Below are 27,944 nucleotides of genomic sequence, written 5' to 3' on the forward strand. Positions count from 1 at the left end.
AGTAAGGTAATTCACACCTTGTTGGCGTTGTGGAGGCTTCCATTCAGCCTACTCATGCCGCTTCAAAGGGTATGTTTGCAAGAACTGTGGAACAATGGGGCACCTCCAACGAGCTTGTAAACGAGTTGCAAGCTCTGCAAAACCAGCTAACCACCACGTGACAGAGGAAGATCGGTCCGTGGTGGATCAAAGCAATTTCGAGCCTGAGAGAGGGGCGGCAGATGCTGAAGTACACGGGGTGCACACATTTGAGACAAAATGTCCACCGAAAATGCTAAATGTAAAATTGAATGGCTTACCCGTAGCCATGGAACTGGACACTGGCACTAGCCAATCCATCATGAGTAAAAAGATGTTTGAGAGACTGTGGTGCAACAAGGCACTCAGACCAGCCCTGAGCCCCATCCACACGAAACTGAGAACATACACCAAAGAGCTCATCACTGTCCTGGACAGCGCCATGGTCAAGGTCACCTACGAGGGCACGGTGCATGAACTGCCACTCTGGATTGTCCTGGGCGAGGGCCCCACACTGCTTGGAAGGAGCTGGCTGGGCAAAATCCGCTGGAACTGGGATGACATCCAAGTGCTATCACATGTCAATGAGGCCTCATGTACCCAGGTTCTTAACAAATTTCCTTCCCTTTTGAGCTAGTCATTGGAAACTTTTCCGGGACGAAGGTGTGGATCCACTTGGTCCCAGAGGCATGACCCATTCACCACAAGGCGCGAGCGGTACCTCACATGATGAGGGAGAGAGTGGAAATCGAGCTGGACAGGTTGCAACGCAAGGGCATCATCTCCCCAGTAAAATTCAGCAAGTGGGCCAGCCCGATTGTTCCAGTACTCAAAAGTAATGGCACGGTCAGGATTTGCGGCGATTATAAAGTAACTATTAATCGTTTCTCGCTACAGGACCAAAACCCGCTACCTAAGGCAGACGACCTATTTGCGACGCTGGCAGGAGGCAAGATATTCACCAAGCTCGACCTGACTTCGGCCTACATGACGCAGGAGCTGGAGGAGTCTTCGAAGGGCCTCACTTGCATCAACACGCACAAGGGATTGTTCATCTAAAACAGATGCCCGTTTGGAATTCGATCGGCTGCAGTGATCTTCCAGAGAAACATGTAGAGCCTACTCAAGTCGGTACCACGCGCGGTGGTTTTTCAGGACAACATTTTGGTCACCGGTTGGGACACCAGCGAGCAGCTACAAAACCTGGAGGAGGTCCTCCAGCGACTGGATCGCATAAGGCTGCGGCTGAAGAGGTCGAAATGCGTCTTCATGGCAACAGAAGTGGAGTTTTTGGAGAGAAAGATCGAGGCGGACGGCATTCGGCCCACAGACGCCAAGACAGAGGCCATCAGCAATGCGCCCAGGCCACAGAATGTCATGCAGCTGAGGTCGTTCCTGGGACTCCTCAACTATTTTGGTAACTTCCTACCGGGGTTAAGCACCCTCTTAGAGCCCCTACATGTGTTATCGCGTAAAGGTGAGAACTGGGTATAGGGAAAAAAAAACCAAGTAATTGCTTTTGAGAAAGCCAGAAACATTTTATGCTCCAACAAGCTGCTTGTATTGTATAACCCGTGTAAAAGACTTGCGCTAGCATGTGATGCGTCGTTGTACGGAGTCGGGTGTGTATTACAACAAGCTAACGTTGCGGGGAAGTTGCAAACTGTCGCCTATGCCTCCAGGAGCTGGTCTAAGGCCGAGAGGGCCTATAGCATGATTGAGAAAGAAGCATTAGCGTGTGTGGTCGGGGTAAAAAAAATGCATCAGTACCTGGTTGGCCTCAAATTTGAGCTGGAAACCGATCACAAGCCCCTCACATCCCTGTTTGCTGAAAACAGGGGGATAAATACTAATGCCTCAGCCCGCATACAAAGGTGGGCACTCGCGCTCTCAGCGTATAACTATACCATCCGCCACAGGCCAGGCACCGAGAACTGTGTAGATGCTCTCAGTCGGCTACCATTGCCCACCACGGGGGTGGAAATGGCGCAGCCTGCAAACTTGTTGATTATGGCACAGCCCGCAGACTTGTTGATGGTCGTGGAAGTGTTTGAAAATGACAAATCACGTGTCACGGCCCGCCAGATTAGGACTTGGACCAGCCAAGATCCTCTGCTGTCCCTAGTAAAAAACTGTGTACTGCATGGGAGCTGGGCCAGCATCCCCGTTGAAATGCAAGAGCTAATCAAGCCGTTCCAGCGAAAGGACGAGCTGTCCATTCAGGCAGACTGCCTGTTGTGGGATAACCGTGTAGTGCTACCCAAAAAGGGCAGGGAGACGTTCGTCTCAGATCTCCACAGTACACACCTGGGTATAGTAATGATGAAAGCGATAACCAGATCCCACGTGTGGTGGCCCGGTATCGACTCTGACTTAAGAGTCCTGTGTACGGCAATACAGCGTGTGTGCTCAGTTGAGGTACCACTAAGCTTGTAGTTCTGGCCCTCCAGACCATAGTCGAGGATCCATGTCGACTATGCGTGCCCGTTTCTCGGTAAAATGTTCCTGGTGGTGGTGGATGCTTTTTCAAAACGGGTTGAATGTGAAATAATATTGGGAAGCACCACCACCGCCACCATTGAAAGCCTGAAGGTCATGTTTGCCACCCACGGCCTGTCTGACATACTGGTCAGTGACAACGGGCCATGTTTCACCAGTGGTGAATTTAAAGAATTCATGACCCGCAATGGGATCAAACATGTCACCTCGGCCCCGTTTAAACCAGCCTCCAATGGGCAGGCAGAGCGGGCAGTACAAACAATCAAACAGAGCCTCAAACGAGTCACAGAAGGCTCACACCAAACCCGCTTGTCCCGAGTACTGCTCAGCTACCGCACGAGACCTTACTCGCTCACAGGGGTGCCCCTAGCTGAGCTACTCATGAAAAGAACACTTAAAACCAGACTCTCGCTGGTTCACCCCAACCTGCATGATCAGGTAGAGAGCAGGCGGCAGCAACAAAATGTAAACAATGGTCACGCCACTGTGTCATGGGAAATTGATCTGAATGACCCTGTGTATGTGCTAAACTATGGACATGGTCCCAAGTGGATCATGGGCACGGTGATAACTAAAGAAGGGAGTAGGGTGCTTGTAGTCAAACTAGACATTGGACAAATTTGCAGACAGCACCTGGATCAAACGAGGCTGCGGTTCACAGACTGCCCTGAACAACCCACAGCAGACACCACCTTTTTCGAGCCCACAACACTCACCCAGCAGCCCTGCAGGGCCAACAACACGCCAGCCCAGCGAGGGCACAGCCAACACACCAGAACAGACATTTGTACCGAGGCGGTCCATCAGGGAAAGAAACGCTCCCAACCGCCTCACCTTGTAAATAGCTTTCACTTTGACTTTGGGGGGGCGGGGGGGGGGGGGGGGGTGGAGAGTGGTGATGTGTATCTGTAAAGCATGCACTCCCATGTTCCGCCACCAGGGAGCGCATCCCCTGAAGTCCCAAGGGATCCCAGCATCCCTTGGGAGCACTGTGTATAAGCCTGCCCATAAGACCTGTTCCTCACTCTGGAGTGTCTTAATAAAGACTGAGGTCACTGTTACTTTAACCTCCCTGTGTGCAGTCTCATCTCTGTTAGGAACACAATAGGATAAGTACCTGAAAGAAAAAAGTTTGCAGGGCTACGGGGAAAGGGCAGGGGTGAGAGACTAGCTGAGGTACTCTTGCAGAGAGCCGGCATAGTTTTGACAGGCCGAATGGCCTTCTTCCATGCTGTAACTCTTCTATGTTTCTATGATAAATGTTTCTGATAAGACTCAAGATGCTCATAATGGCACCATAATTCATACATTTATTTAAACTCTAAAATAATCCTGTTAATTTATTTGATTTCAGCCCTCCTGAAGTAATAAATATAACTTCTGCACTAACTTTAGGTACTGGACGCTGCAGATGTAGCATCCATCAGAGTATTGGCAGATTAAATGTGCATAGTGTGCCACTGATTGCTACAGAGAAATATATTTTAAAAATACCATCAGCAGTCTCACCATCAAAGAGAATGGAACATGGGCCTGAAGGAAATTGTTCTATAGTTGGGGGAATAAAATAAAAAACCCCAGTGCTTCTGCCAATTTGTATTCCAGGTTTGATGTACTCGATCCAAATGGAATGACATTTTATCATAGATTGCATATTACATAAACAAATGCACAGCATTACATTAAAGTTAGTATCTGTGCGATTATATACACACATATATAAAAACCAGAGCAGAACAACCAAAAAAGAAATGATTATTGGATTGAACAACATACCATAGTCATTTAGACTTGCATGAATCGCTTCTTCTAATTGTTCCTCATCAGTCATTCCTCCTGTGTAGTTCGTCCTGTTGTTTGGGGTATGATAGCTAGAAGCATTGTAACCAGAATACCCTAAGGTTTATAAAACAGACAATTTCTAATTAGGACAATAATATATGGGTGTGAGGAGAAAGCGATCAGACTATATTCATATGATTTTTGTTTAAGCTTAAGGTTTAATGAGTAATTAGTATGGATAATATTGGATAGTTTTACAGGTGCAGAAGATATATTGGAGCATAGTCATTATATAAAACTAAAGGGTTAAGCGGGCAACTAAATGATCATCTGTTTAGGTGTGATTTGAGGGATAAATGTTGGCCAGGACAGCAGGAGAAAGTCCCCTGCTCTTCTTCGACTAGCGCTGTGGAATCTTTTACATCCATCTCAGAGGGCAGATGGGGCCTCAGTTTAATGTCTCATTCAAAAGACAGCACCTCCGATAATGCAGCACTCCTTCAGTACTGGATTGAAGTGACAACCTAGAGTTTGTGCTCAATTCTGTGGAGTGGGGCTTGCATCCACAACCTCCTGACTCAGGCAAGAGTGCTGCCACTGAGCTGACACTTCTTGTAACGATATGCATATTTGTTGTAAAGATCTTCGTGAACGACAGACCAATTTAGTAGAAACTACCTTGGCAGAGTCTGAAGGTTTCCTACCACTAAATCATTTTGCTAACTTTATATTCGAAATAGTCCTGCATAGGTCTTTGGGACTATAATGAATCACATTGTTTGAGTGCGCTGTGACAAAAATAGGATTTTTATCTTTAGTTTTGCACGGCTTCCAGCACTTTAGAGTAAATCTTTATTAAAAATGTCAATCAGGAAGTGTGACCCAAATGTATACTTGCTGTCTTGTATCAATGTCTGACTTCCCAAAATATAGCCCATTCCTTATTTCTGTGGAACTATTTCATGTGAATTAATCTTGATGACAGCAGTTAGTGTAGCACTTTGGAACATTTACGTTAAAGGTGCTACATAAACACATGTTGCTGTTTATTGGAAAAGAGTAAACACCACAAAGAGGAGACACAATTCTTATGTCATCATGCCAGGTTTACAGTGATGTAGTCTTCTCAGATTCTTTTTGTGAAAGTCAATCTTCAAAGACATTGCTTGTACATCAAAGGATCGAATGTATGCCAGACTTTGTAGCATTCTTCAATTTTCTACTCATCATGTCACGATCTGCGACGGGGCCAGATAGAACATTGGTGGTACATACATATGGTCTCTGCTCACAAAGACTTTCTAAGAGGTTGCTGATAGAAGCTGGAAGAAATACAGACTTTTTCATTTAACAGGCAATCCAGTTTGTATGTAATGCAAGTTTGGTGATTGTGCTATATAGTCGTTTAACTACACCTTTCTGCTTGTGTGCTATTGTCACAAATGTGGGTCTGCTATAGATACCTACTTGGCAAGGAAGAGACTCAGATCACTTTAAGGAAGCATCAGTCGCTCTCTTAAATAACCCATTATCTAATTGTACAATAGCATAACCCAGGAATAGCACCTCTGCTGATCAGATCCTCATGTCTTTTGCATGTGCATTTATGCAATCTGTCAGACAGTAGACCAGTAGGTTAGGAGAGGCTTGATTGTTAAGCTGCTTTACTTCACAGTAAGGTGAACATACAGAAAAACAGACTCACTTAATCCAAATCGGCAAAACTCACCTTTATGTAATAATATTAATAGAATGAGCGTGCCTCACTACCCCAGTTCAGTGGATCACCTTACTTGACCCAAACAAAATAACTCTTCTGCATTCTGGGGTCTCAGCGCAGAGCAGAACCTCCTCTCCCTGTAGGTTGTCTATTTTTACAACCCTTCTCATTGCAGTTTGCTGCCTGACTTCCTATGTGGCTTTGTCCATTTCTTTCTTGTTTGTACAGCAAATTGGGGGTTGGCTTCTGATCCGTGCCCTCACCGGGGTTGGCCTGTAGAGCTGCCAATCAAGCCGGTTACTGTGTCCCTCCCTTGAAACTACCTTCAAGCAAAGTTCAACAGGAAGGGACATTGTATTCCACCCCCCAAAGAGTGTATTTTTGAGACCCCTCTAGGATGAGATAACACTGCCCGATTATTTTTAACCATCCTGGGTAATGGTGTCAACGTCTGACCTTAATACACATTTGGCAAATGCCAGCAGCCTCTGGCTTTCCTTTTTAAATTTGTACAAGTCGAATTATTTTTAAAACACACTTAAAAAGTAAATTTTTCCCAAATACTTCGTGGAAAAATGGTCAAAAATTCCTGAAACGTGACAACCATTTTAGTGGTAAATACATCTGAACAGTCTGTAACTACATCTGAACAGCAGTTCTAGCCTGCACGATGGGAGGGGTGTAGTATTTTCTGCCACGCAAGGTAACGTGACAGAAAAATGTGCTAGGTATCCTACCTATGCTCCAGCATGCAGTTTATTCCAATTGAGATTAGTTGTTAGACTGGACGACAATAATTCACGTATGGAGAATAAAAACATTGATACAAGTTCATAAAAAGACTCATGGAAACCATTATCAAGCCACTTACACGAAGAAAAGGTGTTGGGCAAAAGCTCAAAATACAGATCAACGTAGTGGAATCAGCAAACTAATTCTGAATGATGAGAATGGAGTTCAAAAGAATTGATGTCTTTATTTTGAGGGGGAGTGAAGTGTGATATGACTTTCGGCAGGAACTTGGGTTGTAGTACAACAGCATGACTAATGTGCTAGAAAGTAAGGGTTGATCAGTTCCTGGATTTTATTCACCCCATGACAGATATCAGAGCAACAAGCAGAAGAGTATCACAACCCAATAATTTGAGATTGTATGAGTCAACCGTCTCAAAAGCAAGATAGAGAAGTTTTTGAAGAACTGGATTTAAATCGCAAAGGGATTTGACAGCATTAAACATCTCTATACTTTTTGTAAAATTAGAAAGCAAAGGATGGTTCCTAAAGGATCCAGAAGGGACAGCATCACGTGCTAGTCAGAGTAGGAATCGCAGGATAGCGCAGATGAATACGTGGCTTGAGCAGTGGTGCAGCAGGGAGGGATTCAAATTCCTGGGGTATTGGAACTGGTTCTGGGGGAGGTGGGACCAGTACAAACCAGACAGTCTGCACCTGGGCAGGACCGGAACCAATGTCCAAGGGGGAGTGTTTGCTAGTGCTGTTGGGGAGGAGTTAAACTAATATAGCAGGGGGATGGGAACCAACGCAGGGAGACAGAGGGAAACAAAATGGAGACAGAAGCAAGAGACAGAAGCAAAAGACAGAAAGGAGATGAGTAAAAGTGGAGGGCAGAGAACCCAAGGCAAAAAACAAAAAGGGCCAATGTACAGCAAAATTCTAAAGGGTCAAAGTGTAATAAAAAGGCAAGCCTGAAAGCTCGGTGCCTCAATGCGAGGAGTATTCGGAACCCAGGAGAGGGCTCTGAGCTAGTTAGAGTGGGTGAGAGCTCAGATGAACAGGACCCCAAGGAAGAATGCAAAAGGCAGGAAGCAAAAGAGCAGAGTAGCACTTGGGTAAGTGTAAACCACAAGGTGATAGGAAGGGACAATATGTATGAATATAAAGGGGCTGCAGGAGGGGTCAAAACTAAAAATCATGGTTTAAAAACTAGTATTAAAACACTCTACCTAAACGCACGCAGCATTTGAAATAAAGTAAATGAGTTGACGGCACAAATCATTACAAATGGGTATGATTTGGTGGCCATTACAGAAACATGGTTGCAGGGTGGCCAAAACTGGGAATTAAATATACAGGGGTATCTGACAATTTGGAAGGATAGACAAGAAGGGAAAGGAGGTGGGGTAGCTCTGTTAATAAAGGATGATATCAGGGCAGTTGTGAGAGACGATATTGGCTCGAATATACAAAATGTTGAATCATTGTGGGTGGAGATTAGAGACAGTAAGGGGAAAAAGTCACTGGTGGGCGTAGCTTATAGGCCCCCAAATAATAACTTCATGGTGGGGCAGACAATAATCAAGGGAATAATAGAGGCATGTGAAAAAGGAACGGCAGTAATCATGGGGGATTTTAACCTACATATCGATTGGTCAAATCAAATCGCACGGGGTAGCCTTGAGGAGGAATTCATAGAATGCATACGGGATTGTTTCTTAGAACAGTATGTTACAGAACCTACAAGGGAGCAAGCTATCTTAGATCTGGTCCTGTGTAATGAACAGGAATAATAAACGATCTCCTAGTAAAAGATCCTCTCGGAATGAGTGATCACAGGATGGTTGAATTTGTAATACAGATTGAGGGTGAGGAAGTAGTGTCTCAAACGAGCGTACTCTGCTTAAACAAAGGGGACTACAGTGGGATGAGGGCAGAGTTAGCTAAAGCAGACTGGGAACACAGACTAAACGGTGGCACAATTGAGGAACAGTGGAGGACTTTTAAGAAACTCTTTCATAATGCTCAACAAAAATATATTCCAGTGAAAAAGAAGGGCGGTAAGAGAAGGGATAACCAGCCGTGGATAACCAAGGAAATAAAGGAGAGTATCAAATTAAAAACCAATGCGTATAAGGTGGCCAAGGTTAGCGGGAAAATAGAAGATTGGGAAAATTTTAAACGACAGCAAAGAATGATTAAGAAAGCAATAAAGAAAGGAAAGATAGATTACGAAAGTAAACTTGCGCAAAACATAAAAACAGATAGTAAAAGCAGATATATAAAACGGAAGAGAGTGACTAAAGTAGATGTTGGTCCCTTAGAAGATGAGAAGGGGGATTTAATAATGGGGAATGTGGAAATGGCAGAGACCTTAAACAATTATTTTGCTTCGGTCTTCACAGTGGAAGACACAAAAACCATGCCAAAAATTGCTGGTCACGGGAATGTGGGAAGGGAGGACCTTGAGACAATCACTATCACGAGGGGGGTAGTGCTGGACAGGCTAAAGGGACTCAAGGTAGACAAGTCCCCTGGTCCTGATGAAATGCATCCCAGGGTATTAAAAGAGATGGCGGAAGTTATAGCAGATTCATTCGTTATAATCTACCAAAATTCTCTGGACTCTGGGGAGGTACCAGCAGATTGGAAAGCAGCTAATGTAACGCCTCTGTTTAAAAAAAGGGGGCAGACAAAAGGCAGGTAACTATAGGCCGGTTAGTTTAACATCTGTAGTGGGAAAAAAGCTTGAAGCTATCATTAAGGAAGAAATAGCGGGACATCTAGATAGGAATAGTGCAATCAAGCAGACGCAACATGGATTCATGAAGGGGAAATCATGTTTAACTAATTTACTGGAATTCTTTGAGGATATAACGAGCACGGTGGGTAGAGGTGTACCGATGGATGTGGTGTGTTTAGATTTCCAAAAGGCATTCGATAAGGTGCCACACAAAAGGTTACTGCAGAAGATAATGGTACACGGAGTCAGAGGAAATGTATTAGCATGGGTCGAGAATTGGCTGGCTAACAGAAAAGCAGAGAGTCGGGATAAATGGGTCCTTTTCGGGTTGGAAATCGGTGGTTAGTGGTGTGCCACAGGGATCGGTGCTGGGACCACAACTGTTTACAATATACATAGATGAAATCGAAGAGGGGACAGAGTGTAGTGTAACAAAATTTGCAGATGACACAAAGATTAGTGGGAAAGCGGATTGTGTAGAGGACACAGAGAGGTTGCAAAGAGATTTGGATAGGTTAAGCGAATGGGCTAAGGTTTGGCAGATGGAATACAATGTCGGAAAATGTGAGGTCATCCACCTTGAAAAAAAAACAGTGAAAGGGAATATTATTTGAATGGGGAGAAATTACAACATGCTGCGGTGTAGAGGGACCTGGGGTCCTTGTGCATGAATCCCAAAAAGTTAGTTTGCAGGTGCAGCAGGTAATCAGGAAGGCGAATGGAATGTTGGCCTTCATTGCGAGAGGGATGGAGTACAAAAGCAGGGAGGTCCTACTGCAACTGTACAGGGTATTGGTGAGGTCGCACCTGGAGTTCTGCGTGCAGTTTTGGTCACCTTGCTTAAGGAAGGATATACTAGCTTTGGAGGGGGTACAGAGACGATTCACGAGGCTGATTCCGGAGATGAGGGGGTTACCTTATGATGATAGATTGAGTAGACTGGGTCTTTACTCGTTCGAGTTCAGAAGGATGAGGGGTGATCTTATAGAAACATTTAAAATAATGAAAGGGATAGACAAGATAGAGGCAGAGAGGTTGTTTCCACTGGCCAGGGAGACTAGAACTAGGGGGCACAGCCTCAAAATACTGGGGAGCCAATTTAAAACCGAGTTGAGAAGGAATTTCTTCTCCCAGAGGGTTGCGAATCTGTGGAATTCTCTGCCCAAGGAAGCAGTTGAGGCTAGCTCATTGAATGTATTCAAATCACAGATAGATAGATTTTTAACCAATAAGGGAATTAAGGGTTATGGGGAGCGGGCAGGTAAGTGGAGCCGAGTCCACAGCCAGATCAGCCATGATCTTTTTGAATGGCGGAGCAGGCTCGAGGGGCTAGATGGCCTACTCCTGTTCCTAATTCTTATGTTCTATGCTTTAAGATTGGAGCTGCTGCTCGATCGACCTGTATAAATCTAGATTCATGTCACATGGAAACAAGGAAATGCTTTATTATGAAGACTAAAATTCTTTAGCAGCGCAGAGCACCACTGGACAAATTGCTTCCACTTAATGGGACTAATTCAGAAAGGTGTAGAGGCAAGAAGTTTAGATTCATCCAAGGTTAAGTATATAACACGATGAGGGGAGTGTAATATTTTTCCTGGATGGATGAACTAAGATGGCCTTCCTCCTCTGTATGTATCTTGTGACCCTGAGCAGACCTATGCACTGAGATAGGGTCGAGAAAAGGTCCTTGAAAGCGGTGATGGGCTCACCAACTTATATAGACAGCGCTTGGGAGCCTTATATTTTCAGAAATCAAGTCAATGCCAAGGCATCAGCACTAGATGATTTTGGAAGAACTCCTACTTCTTTCTCAGGGCCTAGGCATAGCCAGTGCTGGGACTTCTTTCAATCATTAAGCAATGGGTAGGTTGGCAAATAATTGACAGCTTGTCATGATCAATGTAAATGGAGTGCCTGCAAAGGCATGGAGGATTCCATAGGATATAGGGCACAGGATTAGGCCATTCAACCCAACCATTCGGTCCATGCCGGCATTTATGCTCTCCCATTTTTCCTCATCTAAATCTATCAGCATAACCATCTTTTCTCTTTTCCCTCAAATGCTTGTCCAGCCTCCATGTCAATGCATCTATCATCATCATAGGCAGTCCCTCGAATTGAGGACGACTTGCTTCCACGTTAAAAAGTTCACAGGTGTTTCAATGAAGGACCTAAAATTCCAGGTCCCGAACTAAATCTTGAAGGGTGGAAGATGCCTGTGCGTGGATTTTTTTAACATGTGATGACCGTTGCACACGGGCTTGACAGAGCTAGGTCTTGGCCCAGTAGTTGCAAGGATAAACCAAGACGACTGGAGACCAGCTCTGCTGCACAAACCCACTGCGCACGTATATCGCAGAGTGGGCTGTCCCATGCTGCCCCTGGGCCCTTGCCTACTTTGGGCCCCGAACTCGCGCCTCTCCTGGGCCCCGATCATGTCCCTCTACAATCTCTTGCCGCTGCTTCGCCCCGAACTCGCCGCTCCTGCAGTACCTGCCCACGCTCCAATCACCGACCTGGAGGCCTAGCCCAGCAGTCTGCGTGGCCCCTGGCCTGCGAGCACCATCGGAGCAGGCTGGGGAGTGGAAGGAGCAGCGTGGCAGCCGAGCCCAGCAGTCTGTGCGGCCCCCAGCATCTATACTATTTGCTTCAACCACTCCCTATTGGATTTCTTGGCGACTATCTTATATTGATGGCCTCTAGTTATGCTCTTCCTCTACTTCAGTAGTAGCAGGCACTAAGCTGGTTCCATGTGCACAGATGGCACACACGGCTTTAAGCCTGAGCAGTGCTGATTTCCAAAGAAAAGAAAATGTCAAGGTTTGCGGTTGCCACATTCTGATAAAGGCACTGTTGGCAGCCCCATTGGATTTATGAACTTTAGGTTGATAAAACATTATAATCAGGCTTTGCATCAGGAGGGATAAGTGAATATACTGGTGATATTCTTTGGGTTAGACAGTGGCAAAGAAGTGAGACATGGAGGTGCAGGAAAGATAGTAAAATCAGTTCTCTTTTTAACATTTGATAGGATCGTGAGGAATCAGGAAGATTCTTAACTCCATCATCGATGGAAATCGTTTAAAATTTTTAAGAGAAACCAAAATGCAAAATGAAGGAGGAGCTAAAACTTAGGTTGAAATTATGGCTGCTGATAAAACAAAAATCAAGTGTTTGTACCAGTCTTCAAAAATTTCCCGAGAGGACTCCCTGACCATATTCATAGACTGGGCGCAAAACCAGCCCTCTGACAGCGTGATATTATAAATGGGAAAAGCTTGACCCACTGTATGACAAGAAGTCAAGTGGTGTATAGATTTAAGATTTTTAGGGCTGTCAAAAATCAGACAGTTTATATAAAGGACAGCCAATCAGCAATGAACGTTTTATGCCTGGGCAGCGAGATGTAAATCTACTCCATGAAAGGTAGCAATCAGTGCCACGTGCTAGTCAGAGTAGGAATCGCAGGATAGCTCAGATGAATACGTGACTTGAAGAGTGGTGCAGGAGGGACGGATTCAAATTCCTGGGACATTGGAACCAATTCTGAGGGAGGTGGGACCAGGACAAACCGGACGGTCTGCATCTGGGCAGGACCAGAACCAATGTCCTCGGAGGAGTGTTTGCTAGTGCTGTTGGGGAGGGGTTAAACTAATATGGCAGGGGGATGGGAACCTATGCAGGGAGACAGAGGGAAGTAGAATGGGGGCAGAAGCATAAGATAGAAAGAAGAAAAGTAAAAGTGGAGGGCAGAGAAAGCCAAGACAAAAATCAAAAAGGGCCACATTGCAGCAAAATTCTGAAGCGGCGAAGCGTGTTAAAAAGACGCTCTGTGCCTCAATGCGAAGAGTATTCGTAATAAGATGGACGAATTAACTGCGCAGGCAGCTATTAACGAATATGATATAATTGGGATTACAGAAACATGGCTCCAGGGTGGCCAAGGCTGGGAACTCAACATGCAGGGGTATTCAACATTCAGGAAGGATAGACAGAAAGGAAAAGCAGTTGGAGTAGCGTTGCTGGTTAAAGAGGAAATTAATGCAATAGTGAGGAAGGACATTAGCTTGGATGATGTGGAATCTGTATGTGTAGAGCTGCGAAACACCAAAGGGCAGAAAACGCTAGTGGGAGTTACAGACCACCAAACAGTAGTAGTGAGGTTGGGGACATCAAACAAGAAATTAGGGATGCGTGCATTAAAGGTACAGCAGTTATCATGGGCGACTTTAATCTACATATAGATTGGGCTAACCAAACTGGTAGCAATACGGTGGAGGAGGATTTCCTGAAGGGTATTAGGGATGGTTTTCTGGACCAAGGTGTCGAGGAACTAACTAGAGGGCTGGCCATCCTAGACTGGGTGATGTGTAATGAGAAAGAACTAATTAGCAATCTTGTTGTGCGAGGCACCTTGGGGAAGAGTAACCATAATATGGTAGAATTCTTTATTAAGATGGAGAGTGACACGGTTAATTCAGAGACTAGGGTCCTGAACTTAAGGAAATGTAACTTCGATGGTATGAGACATGAATTGGCTAGAATAGACTGGCGAATGATACTTAAAGGGTCGACGGTGGATAGGCAGTGGCAAACATTTAAAGATCACATGGATGAACTTCAACAATTGTACATCCCTGTCTGGAGTAAAAATAAAATGGGGAAGGTGGCTCAACCGTGGCTAACAAGGGAAATTAAGGATAATGTTAAATCCAAGAAAGAGGTTTATAAATTGGCCAGAAAAAGCAGCAAACCTGAGGACTGGGAGAAATTTAGAATTCAGCAGAGGAGGACAAAGGGTTTAATTAGGAGGGGGAAAATAGAGTATGAGAGGAAGCTTGCTGGGAACATAAAAACTGACTGCAATAGCTTCTATAGATATGTGAAGAGAAAAAGATTAGTGAAGACAAACGTAGGTCCATTGCAGTCAGAATCAACTGAATTTATAAAGGGGAACAAAGAAATGGCAGAACAAATACTTTGGTTCTGTCTTCACGAAGGAAGACACAAATAACCTTCCGGAAATACTAGGGGACCGAGGGTCTAGCGAGAAGGAGGAACTGAAGGAAATCCTGATTAGTCAGGAAATTGTGTTCGGGAAATTGATGGGATCGAAGGCCAATAAATCCCCAGGACCTGATAGTCTGCATCCCAGAATACTTAAGGAAGTGGCCCAAGAAATAGTGGATGCATTGGTGACCATTTTCTAACGATCGATCGACTCTGGATCAGTTCCTATGGACTGGAGGCTAGCTAATGTAACACCACTTTTTAAAAAAGGAGAGAGAGAAAACAGGGAATTATAGACCAGTTAGCCTGACATCAGTAGTGGGGAAAATATTGGAATCAATTATTAAAGATGAAATAGCAACGCATTTGGAAAGCAGTGACAGGTTCGGTCCAAGTCAGCATGGATTTATGAAAGGGAAATCATGCTTGACAAATCTTCTAGAATTTTTTTGAGGATGTAACTAGTAGAGTGGACAAGGGAGAACCAGTGGATGTGGTGTATTTGGACTTTCAAAAGGCTTTTGACAAGGTCCCACACAGAGATTAGTGTGCAAAATTAAAGCACATGGTATTGGGGGTAATGTACTGACGTGGATAGAGAACTGGTTGGCAGACAGGAAGCAGAGAATCGGGATAAATGAGTCCTTTTCAGAATGGCAGGCAGTGACTAGTGGGGTCCGCAGGGCTCAGTACTGGGACCCCAGCTATTTACAATATACATCAATGATTTAGATGAAGGAATTGAGTGTAATATCTCCAAGTTTGCAGATGACACTAAGCTGGGTAGCGGTGTGAGCTGTGAGGAGGATGCTAAGAGGCTGCTGGGTGACTTGGGCAGGTTAGGCGTGTGGACAAATGCATGGCAGATGCAGTATGATGTAGATAAATGTGAGATTATCTACTTTGGTGGCAAACACACGAAGGCAGAATATTATCTGAATGGCGGCAGATTAGGAAAAGGGGAGGTGCAACAAGACCTAGATGTCATGGTACATCAGTCATTGAAAGTTGTCATGCAGGTACAGCAGGCGGTGAAGAAGGCAAATGGCATGTTGGCGTTCATAGCTAGGTGATTTGAGTATAGGCACAGGGAGGTCTTACTGCAGTTGTACAGGGCCTTGGTGAGGCCTCACCTGGAATATTGTGTTCAGTTTTGGTCTCCTAATCTGAGGAAGGATGTTCTTGCTATTGAGTGAGTGCAGCGAAGGTTCACCAGACTGATTTCCAGGATGGCAGGACTGACATATGAGGAGAGACTGGATCGACTGGGCCTGTATTCACTGGGGTTTAGAAGGATGAGAGGGGATCTCATAGAAACATAAAATTCTGACGGGACTGGACAGGTTAGATGCCGGAAGAATGTTCCCGATGTTGGTGAAGTCCAGAACCAAGGGTCACAGTCTAAGGATAAGTTAAGCCATTTAGGACTGAGTTAAGGAGAAATTTCTTCACTCAGAGTTGTTAACCTGTGGAATTCTCTACCGCAGAAAGTTGTTGATGCCAGTTCGTTGGATATATTCAAGAGCGAGTTAGATATGGCCCTTACGGTTAAAGGGATCAAGGGATATGGAGAGAAAACAGGAAAGGGATACGGAGGTGGATGATCAGCCATGATCTTGTTGAATGGTGGTGCAGGCTCGAAGGGCCAAATGGCCTACTCCTGCACCTATTTTCTATGTTTCTATGAAGTCTGCCTTCCTCAAGTTCATAATGGTGCAAGCAGGAGTGACAATGTGACTCCCACGTGCAACACTGAAAATAGCACTCCTACCTTTAGTGCAGCATCAATGTAGCAATAAATCGCACCGCTCTTCTCTGCTTCTCTCTTCCTTTCTCTCGTTTATATTTTAAATTGCTTTATTACCTATCTAGCTGCATGTGCAAGTGTCACTATTATTTTGTATTCGCTGGCTGGAGAGCAAGATAAGACAGAAGAACCCTATGGAGATTGACCAACCCAGAATTCACAGTACTAGTGAAACTCAGGATTTACTGGCACAGTAGAACATGGAAAAGATGCACACAAAATTGTAGGAATTTGAGAGCTTCCACCCATGCAGCAAATGCTATCATGAAGCACGTTACAACAGATAGCAAACATTACCACATAGAAGCTGTTGGCAAGACCACAGCTGAAAACAGTAATCCAAATAAATTTATCCAGATTGTTTTTTCCAGAATTTTTTTTGAAGAATTTTAGCAAATTGAAATGGAATATTGTGTAATTTTGGTCTCAGTGTTAGCATCAAGCACTTCCACATCAGGAACAGCTTGCAAAGTTTCTACGTTGCCCCAAAAATATCTCTTGACCACTCCAAAATAATGATCAGTGAGACAGTCCATTTCTCGCAACAGTTAACCTTGGCAGAATTGCGCAGGATGATCAGAGAAGCCACACCACCATGAACTGGCATTTAGCACATCATTCTGCAAAAAGGCAACTATGATGTTGAAATGGATAGTTTAAACAGCTATTCAGTGGGTGGTTTCTTACCAGTTTCCAAGCAGAGAGCAAACACCCTCTGTGCGGAAAACCTCAGTCGGAATTAGACTGAAGATGTACAGTTTTACTAAATATTCCAAATGTTGAAGATTTTAGAAGTTCACAACATGAGATAAAATCTGTTTTAGGATTTAGGACCTGATGCTTTTACTATAGATTTTTGTGTCATTATTTAAGCATTTGGTAGATGACATTATTTATTTATAGCACTTTGATTTTATCAGTTTCCCATTATTTCCCCCATCCCTGGGGATTCTTCAAAGTTATATGACAACATAATGAATGACCTCTGACCTCAGTTGGTGCACACAACTGACCAGCTATAATAATTAACCACCATGTCCTACCCAATACTGCACCAATACCCCCACAGCATCTTATTTCAGTTTTATGCAACAAGATGCTTTGCTCAGCACCTAAGGAAATCTCATTGCTTGCAGTTTACCAGTTCTTGCTATTCCGTCTTCATTATGATCAGGGATAATTGCAGCATTGCTTCTATTTGTCAAGGAAATTTACCAGCTTCTGGAGTTTAGATGTGCAAATGTACACTCTAAGTTTTAACATGATCATTCATTTTGATAAAATTTTAGTACATTGCCCTTTGTGAAACAGTTGGTTTTTTTGTAAGCACTTGTTCCATTATAGTATCTAAATGGGGACCAATATGATAAACACGAGAGTTTTAGACTATGAAGTTTAAGTAATGCATTTCACATGCTAACTTCTTAATCTCATCCAAGTCACCTGTCCAAGAAAAGGCATGGCCCTCCACAAGAGGGAAAGGAGAAAAGTCAGTCACTCTACAACAGAAAAAAAGCATTTATATAGGACTCCTCATGTAAAAACAAGGTCTCAGAATTCTTTGCACGGAGAAAATGGATGTTCAACAGGGGTCAAAAGAACAAAAACATTGAATGCATGATCTGAGAGATAGGTTTGTAGGAGCCTTTGAAGGCAGAGAGAGAGGCAGCAAAGCAAAATGGTTTGGGAAGATAATGGCAGACGACAAGCTGAGAATGAGAGACTGATCCCGTGAAAGTATGTTGGGGAGGAGAGATGAAGAAAAAAAGTGGAGTTATCATTGTTGTCGGGAATGAGGAGGAAAAGTAAGCCATAGTTACAGTGATACATGATGACTTTGATCAGGGTGGTTGAAAATGGGATTGGAGGGACTTGAGCAGAAAGAACTGAGAACATAGTTGTGCAGCAACTTGTTGAAGGAAGTTGGAGAGAAAAAACAGGATCATCGTAGGCAGTCCCTCGGAATCGAGGAAGACTTGCTTCCACTCCCAAATTGAGTTCTTTGGTGGCTGAACAGTCCAAAACGAGAGCCACAGACCCTGTTACAGATGGGACAGACATTCGTCGAGGGAAGGGGTGGATGGGGCTGGTTTGCTGCGCGCTCCTTCCGCTGCCTGTGCTTGACCTCTTCACGCTCTTTGCGTTGAGAGTTGAAGAGCTCAACGCCCTCCCAGATGCACTTTCTCCACCTCGGGCAGTCTTCGACCAGAGTCTCCCAGGTGCCAGTGGTGATGTCGCACTTTACCAGGGAGGCTTTGAGGGTGTCCTTGTAACGTTTCCGCTGCCCACCTTTCGCTCGTTTACCATGAAGGAGCTCCGCATAAAGCATTTGCTTAGGGAGTCTCGTATCTGGCATGCGAACCATGTGGCCTGCCCAGCGAAACTGATCGTGTGTGGTCATTGCTTCAATACTGGGGATGTTAGCCTGGATGAGGACACTGATGTTGGTGCGCCTGTCCTCCAAGGGGATTTGCAGGATCTTGTGGAGACATCGTTGGTGATATATCTCCAGCGACTTGAGGTGCCTTCTATACATTGTCCATGGCTCAGATCCATACAGGAGGGCGTGTATTACTACAGCCCTGTAGATCATGAGCTTGGTGGTAGATTTGAGGGCCTGGTCTTCAAACACTCTTCTCCTTAGATAGCCGAAGACTTCACTGGAGGTGATGTTGAATCTCCGCATCAATGTCTGTCTTTGTGGATAAGAGGCTCCCGAGATATGGGAAATGTCTGTCGAGGGCCGCGCCATGAATCTTGATGATTGGAAGGCAGTGCTGTGCGGCGAGGACAGGCTGGTGGAGGACCTTTGTCTTTCGGATGTTAAGCGTAGGGCCTATGCTTTCATATGCCTCAGTGAATACATTGATTACATCCTGGAGTTCAGCCTCAGAATGTGCGCAGATGCAGGCGTCATCCTTGTACTGCAGCTCAACGACAGAGGTTAGGGTGATCTTGGACCTAGCCTGGAGGCGGCATAGGTTAAATAGCTTCCCACTGGTTCTGTAGTTTAGTTCCACTCCAGCGGGGAGCTTGTTAATTATGAGGTGGAGCATGGCGGCGAGGAAGATTAAGAGGGTTGGAGCGATGATGCAGCCCTGTTTGACCCCGGTCCGGACGTGAATTGGGTCTGTAATGGATCCGTTGGTAAGGATCACGGCCTGCATGTCGTCGTGAAACAGGCGAAGGATGTGGACAAACTTTTGGGGGCATCCAAAATGGAGGAGAACGTTCCATAGACCCTCAACGGTTGATAGTGTCAAAGGCCTTTGTAAGATCGAAAAAGGCCATGTATAAGCGCTGGCGCTGCTCCCTGCATTTTTCCTGCAGCTGTTGCGCTGCAAACATCATATCCGTTGTGCCCCGTAGGGGATGAAATCCGCACTGTGACTCCGGGAGGAGCTCCTCGGCCACAGGGAGAAGATGGTTGAGGAGAACTCTAGTGACAACTTTCCCAGTGGCTGACAGCAGGGAGATTCCCCTGTAGTTGCCGCAGTCAGGCTTGTCCCCTTTTTTAAAAATGGTCACAATCACTGCTTCTCTGAGATCTCCCGGCATGCTCTCCTCCTTCCAGATGAGAAAGATGAGGTCATGTGTCCACGCCAACAGCGCCTCTCTGCCATACTTTAGCGCCTCAGCAGGGATTCCATCCGCACCCATAGCCATGTTATTCTTGAGCTGTTTTATGGCTTTGCCTACCTCGTGCAATGTTGGAGTTTCACTGAGTTGGTGGCGGTCACGTGCTGCGGGATGGAGTCGAGAACACTCAAATCAAGTCAAAAGCAGAGTCTCGATTGAGGAGATCTTCAAAGTGCTCCTTCCATCGGGCTCCGACAGCCTCAGTGTCCTTGATGAGTGTTTCCCCGTTCTTGGCCAGGAGTGGGGTGGGGCCTTGGGAGTTTGGATCGTAGGTGGCCTTGACTGCAATGAAGAATCCCTCGCATATCATGGCTGTCGGCCAGTTGGTGCATCTCCTGTGCTTTCTCCATCCACCACCTGTTCTTTAGGTCCCGGGTTTTTTGTTGGACCCGAGCCTTGAACCGCCTGTAATGTTGTTTTGCAGCTCCCGAGTTGGGTTGTTGCTCGAGGCTCAGAAATGTTTTGCGCTTGCGATCTATTAGTTCTTCGATCTCCTGATGTTTTCTGGTTGAGTGACAAGTGTCTCTTCACAGGCACTGGTTATAGAGGCCTGGAGGGCAGACCAAGTGCTGTGGACATTCAGCATCTCAGGGTCGTCAAGGCACGCCAGATTGGCTGTGAGGCGCTGGCTGTATAGGGCTCTCTAAGTGCCCCAGCGTTAACTTTTTTGCAGCACTGCTTCTGCTGTCCCCTCTGCTTTGGGGCTATGTTAAAGTTGGTGATGGATCGGATTAGGCGGTGGTCCGTCCAGCAATCGTCAGCTCCTGTCATGGCGCGGGTGCTGCGCACATCCTTGCGATCCCTGGCTCGGACGATGACATAGTTAAGCAGGTACCAGTGTTTGGAGCGAGGGTGTTGCCACAATGCCTTGTATTTGTCCCTCTGGCGTAACAGGGTGTTGGTGATGAGGAGTTCGTGTTCTAGACATTTTGTCAGGAACAGGGTACCACTGGAGCTGGCTTTCCCTACCCCCTCTCTGCCAATCATGCCTCCCCAGTGGGCTGTGCCTTTGCTGACCCTGGCATTAAAGTCACCCAGGAGGAACAATTTGTCGCCCATGTGGACACGGGAAAGAATGTCTCGAGGTTGGAATAAAAACCCTCTTTAGCTTCATCCGTTGCATTGAGTGTAGGGGCGTACGCACTGATGACTGTGGCGCATTGGTTCTGGGATAGGGTAAGACGAAGAGTCATGAAGCGTTTGTTAATCCCACAGGGGGAGCCTTTGAGGCAGTCGACCAGCTCATTCTTGACAACAAAGCCGACTCCATGAAGGCGGCGTTCTTCCTCTGGTTTTTCTTTCCAGAAAAAAGTATAACCGCCACCATGTTCCTTCAACTGGCCTTCCCCTGCTCGCCGGGTCTCGCTTAGGGCGGCGATGTCAATGTCAAAATGTCTCAGTTCCCAGGCAACTATGGCAGTGCGGTGTTCCGGCCTGTTATGTTGGAATTGTCCATGAGGGTCCTGATGTTCCAGGTCCCGAACTTCATACTGACGAAGTGGAAGATGCCTGTGCGCGAGTTCTTTTAACGTGGGGTGGCTGCTGCACACTGGCAATCACACGGGCTTAGCCAAGCAAGGTCTTGTTCCAGTGGCAAGGGGGTCCAAGACAGCTGGAGACCAGGCACAGCTCTATAAGCCTAATTGCCTACGGCGAAGTATTGGCCGCAAGCTCGGTGCCGAGTAGCGCCATTGATGGTAGATGGCCCGAGGCTTGGTTGGGGGACTGCAGGTAATAGAAAGGTCACTTCCAAAGTTATTTTAAGAGTTAAAAGTAGAGGTAGGTAGGGTGATAGTTTGTATGCACATTTTGTTAAGCGGTGGGAATATTGTTTCAAGAAAAGGAGAAGGTGCCAATAAATACAGAAAAGGAAGTTCAGAGGTCTGGAAGGGAATGTCTGCGGTGAAAAAAGATAAGGAAATTGTCTACATTGCAACAGGAGTAGGCCATTCATCCCCTCGAGCCTGTTCCACCATTCAATTAGATCATGGCTGATCTGTATCTTAACTCCTGAGATGTCATTGTTAGCGAATGTGAGCATGAGAGAAGGTGAGGCCTTGTGTAATAGTAAAGTAAAGGGGGTAACCATGAATACGGATGGGAGTGTTAATTTTGAGGGCGACAATCAGGGAAGAAAATACACCAGCGAATCTGGAGGAGAGGGCATGGACAGTTCAAGTCAAGTTGAAGACACTAAAAGGAGGCGTTGCCGTGTAGTGTAAAGATTGAGACATTTGGCAGTGATTTCAGCAAGGAAGCAGTAGGGGGCCTTCACACATCTGCTGTTTGCTCCTGTATAACCAGCTATCACTAGGAGCATTTCTCCTTTCCCCTTCCCAGATTAGGAAATGGTATGTGGAATTAGCTGAAGATAACAAATTCAAACTAACCTTGGCTACTGAATCTGGTTTGTTGTCTAGTATAGTTACTTGATGAAACACCTTCTGTAAAATAAGAACAGTCAAAAGATATCACATAATTAATCCAAGGTGATAAGGACATATTGAATAAGTCATATCAGTAAATTCAGTATCACACAAACAACAAAAAACTGGTCCTCCAAGTAATCTTCCAACATTATTTGGTCAAAATGTTAAATTATGTTAATTATTGTTAGTGTGGTCGATCTCATTGGGTGAAAATATTTTTCTTCCCTCCATAGGTATTAAGACCCATCATCCAGTGGAATAAAATCACAGGGCCAAATACCTTCTTCAATTCACTTAAGTCCCGACAGGGAAATTTTCTTACGGGCAATCTACATCGTGCGAGCACTTAAGCCAATCGCGCCAATTCTTATTGGTGTTATTTTAAATAAGGGGATTAACAGCCATCTTAGAAAAATGCTGGGAGGAATTGGTATGCGCACTTTGACTGGCTCCATCAAAAGATCAGACAATCTTATGATTACTAGGCGTAGTGCAGTAAAGAAAACAAGAAAAGTGCCCCAAAAATCCATGGCATTCTGATAGGCGCCTGCCTTAAATCCACAGGAGACTACCAGAAAGGTCACAAACCCGGATACGCCCAATTCCCGGCACAAAACGGAGATTATAGGATGGCCGAGTAGAGGCAGAGCCTCTGCTCACACCTACAAGACTATCATTGTGGTGGGGCGAGGTTGGGTTAGAATCTTCGGAAGCCTCTCATTCGGAAACTAGCAGTTTCGGCAGAGGTACACCTACCTCCCCAAACCCCTGGCACTCTCCGCTCTCCCCCCACCCCCAAGCTGGCCACTTTCAGCTGCATGGCGCCACCTGCTACAGTCACCCTAGAAGCACCTCCACCAAGCATCAAAGACCCACTTCTTCTGGTTCCATGTCCTGACCCGGCGAACGTTAAATCTGTAATTGAACTCAGTAATGAAACAGAAGACAAATTTCTTCATGATAGATTATTTCCTTGTCAAACGATTTTCTATTCTAATTCTGCATGGTCTAGGAGTTTCTATGCAGACTACTGCCTTCCTAGAAAATAGTTGAGACCATGCTGAAACCCTTTAGAGGTGTCCCACCTATGTATGTCAGACAGCACACATATGTTGAATGATGATTCATGGATCTATTTAGAACCATGAGTACCAATGGGGGAAACCATAGCCTTCAAGTCAGAAAGTCCTATGTGGCAGACACCTTTTCGATCAAAGCTACAGTAATGTTTGAAGAGCCCAAGAAGACACACATGCTCATACCCTACAGGCCTTTGATGTCGATACTCTTGCATCTCTCAGTGCCAAAGTTATCTTGCCAAACATTTAGGGCGAGAACTAGAGAAAACTGCCAGGTCATGTAGAAGAGCTCAGTGCTTTCTTCCCAGCTAATCGAGAGAGTAGAGAATCAACTTTAATTGATGCTCTTGAAAGTGATTGTTCATGCATTGGTGTCTTCTCATGCTGGGTGAACCTGTTTAGACCATTTGTCCTACATGGATATGGATGGCAGAACCAGTGCTAATAGTGAATGGAGGTGCATTTAGAAAAAAACATTCTGGGTATTCAAGGATTGGTTCCCTAATTTTTAAAGTTTTTCTGAAAGGCCTTCCGGAAAATAGAGGCCAACTTCATGGTGTTTGAAACTGTGTTTCAAAGAAAAGCAACCAAGACATTTTGTAAATGTCTCAAAACAGAATATATAAATCTCAAAGCTTGGGGTCAGCATATTTCAGGGTCTTTTAATTCATAAACTAAGGCACATTGTCCTGTACAGAAGCAGATATATTTTAGTGTGGAGAAATAGGCTGTTAAAACTTCTTCAACTTGAGTTGAGATGAAGGTGGTACTGAAGCTATCTAAGCAGAAAAGAGTGTGAGGATCTTTATTTCCTGGAAAAGATATGAACATCAACAACAAGTAGAAAAAAATAAATCAGAACTTGCAAATAGCCATAGCGGCTGGATCGGAGATGATATGAGGTTCGTGTAAAACTTTACACAGAATGAAATGCAGGAGCTATTGCTCCTGTGAACCCACTGTCCGCCCCTGAACAATGGGGCTATCTTGTTTGTTGTAGAGCATAAACAAACGCAGAAGATCTGGATTGTTTTCTTGAAACAACGAACGCAGAAAACTTGTCAGAGAACATCAACAGTTGGCTTGGCAGCACTTCACACAAGTCAGCAACAGTCCAGCTGACAGACATGCACAGATGCCACCAAAAATGCTCCATGGGTGACCTGCCTGCCTCCTTACCCAAGACAGGGGAAAAGTCATCCCCAAGGGAACTTAGACTACAAACATCAGAATAGAATGGCATTCAAATCTGGCCCTCCTGGTCAGCATTATTGCTCTAACATTCCACTCAGTGGGTCATTTTAAGACACCACATATAACTGGGAGAGGGTGTTGAGCAAAGATGGTAAGGGAAGAACATACTCTGGTATGCACCACATTTGTTAATAATATTTGGCACAAGTCCATTTAATTTCAACATGAAAAATGAAGAAATTAATTAAGATGTATACCAATTCTCTGATTACCCAATACTGCTCATTGACAATTTTTAAACTACAAAATAATTGAACAGATATCTAAAAAGCAGTTTTTGTTACCACATTTTTTAAATAAAATTAAATTTCTCCCCCTTGTTTTTGTATTGGGCTCCGGCACGGTCTATGGGGATCTAGGATTACTGTAATTTATACTTGAGATACTTAATTAGATACAGTGCCATATGACAAGTTGGAAAGTGCAAAATGCATTCCGATGTCTAAATGATGAAAGGGTATGGAACCAATAGGGAATTGTATTCTGTGACTAAGGAGCGAAGATTTTTGCACCTACCAGCACACATTTTCATCAAATCCTTTAAGGGTCCTTTGGTGTACATTAGCCCAACAAGAATGCCAGAAAGATGGCCAACAAAAGATGTCCTAGAAGAAAATAAAATTCTTAGCAAGTACCTGCTTAGAGTGTCACTGATTGACCACTGTCTGCACAATTGTTATTCTGACCATTTTAATTAAGAGCAGTTTCTCCTCTTTGTTCCAGCTGTTATTTCTTTAAAATTATGATGTTAATATTGAATCTTAGGAAGCCTATTAAAATGAACACAAAGACACTCCCAAAAATTCCAATTTATCAAAAAGCAATCAAAGTGGTTTCTTTCTCTCTCACAGGGAGTCCTTAAATGAATCATTACTACAAAGATCTGTCTGTAATGCAGACAGACAGCAGCTGTAAAAATCTCACCCACCCAGACCAAACTGTATGATTGCACGTATCATTGTGCAACTAAAACATTTTTATTGAACTATAGGTCTGTGTATCTCTATATAACATACAAAACATAAAAATTCTTACAGGGCTTGACAGGGTAGATGCAGGGAGGATGTTTCCCCTGGGTTGGGGAGTCGAGAACCAGGGGTCAGTCTCAGAATAAGGGGTCGGCCATGTAGGACTGAGAAGAGGAGAAATTTCTTCACTCAGAGGGTGGTGAATCTTTGGAATTCTTTACCCCAAAAGGCTGCGGATGCTCAGTCATTGAGTATATTCAAGGCAGAGATCGATAGATTTTTGAATATTAAGGGAATCAAGGGATATGGGGATAGTGCAGGAAAGTGGAGCAAGATCAGCCATGATCTTATTGAATGGCAAATGGCCTACTCCTACTTTTTATGTTCTTAGAACAGGTCAGGTCATTAACGCTGCCAGAGTTATAACTAAACCACTGCATTGCCATCGAATTATTTACCTTCACATCAAAACAGACTTGATTTACTCCCAAAATTCTGCAATCTTTTAAGACACGTAATTTATTTGATTACAGGTGTGGCTGGACGCAAATTTGGAGGAAACTGCAGTCCAGAGCATTTATGCCAAGTTCAGCAAGTAAAGAGGTTATTGAATCAAAACAACAACAACTTGTATTTATATAGCGCCTTTAACGTAGTGAAAAGTCCCAAGGCACTTCGCAGCAGTATTATTAAATAAAAAATGACACCAAACCGCATAAAAAAAGAAAAAGAAAGACGTCTCAAAGCGCTTTACAGCCAATGAAGTACTTTGTGTGTAGTCACTGCTGTAATGTAGGAAACAACCATCAGAGGCAGGACAGGGCAATAAAAGGAGCAGCTAGCGGCAGCCATGGGCAGCGTACCACTTCAACGTACAGCACGAGCTAGCGCAGGAGGGCGACAGCAGCGAAGAGGGAAGTCATCAAGATCCAGGTCGGTGATTAAAGCGTGGGCAGGTACAGCAGGAGCAGCAGGAGCAGCGAGGTCAAGACGAAAGAACGGTGAGGGATATGATCGGGACCCGGGAAAGGCGCGAGTTCGGGGCCCAGGGGCAGCACGGGCCAGCCCACACTGCGATACGTGTGCGCACAAGGTCTGTGCAGCAGAGCTGGTCTCCAGTCATCTTGGGTAATCCTTGCCACTGGACCAAGACCTAGCTCTGCCAAGCCCGTGTGGTGACTGGTGTGCAATGGTCACCACACGTTAAAGAAATCCACGCACAGGCATCTTCCACCCTTCAATATGCAGTTCAGGATCTGGAATATTAGGTCCTATATTAAATCACCTATGAACTCATCCCTTTTCGGCGTGGAAGCAAGTCAACCTCCTTTCGAGAGACTGCCTATGATGATGATGAGTAGAAAACGCAGCAGCCAATTTGCCCACAAGCAACCTCCCACAAACAGCTGTGTGATAACGACCAGATAAACTGTTTTTGTTATGTTGATTGAGGGATAAATATTGGCCAGGACACAGGGGATAACTCCCCAGCTCTTCTTCGAAATAGTGCCTTGGGAGAGCAGACGGGACCTCGGTTTAATGTCTTATCTGAAAGGCGGCACCTCCAAAAGTGCAGCGCTCCCTCAGTACTGCATTGGTGTGTCAGCCTAGATTTTTGTTCTCAAATCCCTGGAGTGGAACTTGAACCCACAACCTTCTGACTCAGAGGCGAGACTACTGCCCACTGAGCCACAGCTGACACATAAGTAGAAATTAGCACTGGTGTCCAAAAGCTTGGTCAAAGAGGTAGGCTTTAAGGAGCGTCTTGAAGGAGGAACGAGAAGTAGAAAGGCAGAGAGGTTTAGGCAGGGAGTTCCAGAGTTTGTGGCCTATGTAATAGAAGGCACAGCCACCAACGGTTGAGCAATTATAATCAGGGATACTCAAGAGGGCAGAATTAGAGGAGCGCAGACATCTCAGGTGATTGTGGGGCTGGAGGAGATTACATTGGGAGAGGCGAGGCCATGGAGGGATTTGAAAATGAAGATGAGAATTTTGAAATCATGGCTTCTTTCTTAGTTCAGAACACAACATTATACTCGGGCTTGGCTGTAATGCTTCCTATGGCAATAACTTATTGACACTCTGTTGGGGCTCACACATAAATAATATTACTTGAGTAAGGTACCAAAGAGCAACCAGCACAGATGGAACTATACACAGCAAGAGTCAATGCCTTGGAATGAATGGGGGGAGCGGGGTGGGGGGGGGGAAAGAGTGAGAAAATAGAAATTATCTTGTTTGATTTCTTTCATTTG

The 27,944-nt window shown here is 44.9% G+C and overlaps 1 protein-coding gene across 6 annotated transcripts in view; it reads right to left on the reverse strand.

Annotated features, from left to right (window-relative positions):
• The window catches only part of rhbdd1 (rhomboid domain containing 1), an 87,796-nt gene that overhangs the window by 34,205 nt on the left and 25,647 nt on the right, over nucleotides 1-27,944 (reverse strand). For all 6 annotated transcript variants that reach the window (XM_070883891.1, XM_070883892.1, XM_070883893.1 and 3 more), the window contains 3 exons: nucleotides 25,235-25,323; nucleotides 22,347-22,400; nucleotides 4,294-4,413 (listed from right to left, as the gene is read on the reverse strand). In XM_070883891.1, coding sequence (XP_070739992.1) covers nucleotides 4,294-4,413; nucleotides 22,347-22,400; nucleotides 25,235-25,323 — 263 coding nt within the window. The remainder of the gene's footprint in view (nucleotides 1-4,293; nucleotides 4,414-22,346; nucleotides 22,401-25,234; nucleotides 25,324-27,944) is intronic.

This window comes from Pristiophorus japonicus, chromosome 6, assembly GCF_044704955.1.
Source record: "Pristiophorus japonicus isolate sPriJap1 chromosome 6, sPriJap1.hap1, whole genome shotgun sequence".
In the NCBI taxonomy this organism is placed as follows: Eukaryota; Metazoa; Chordata; class Chondrichthyes; family Pristiophoridae; genus Pristiophorus; species Pristiophorus japonicus.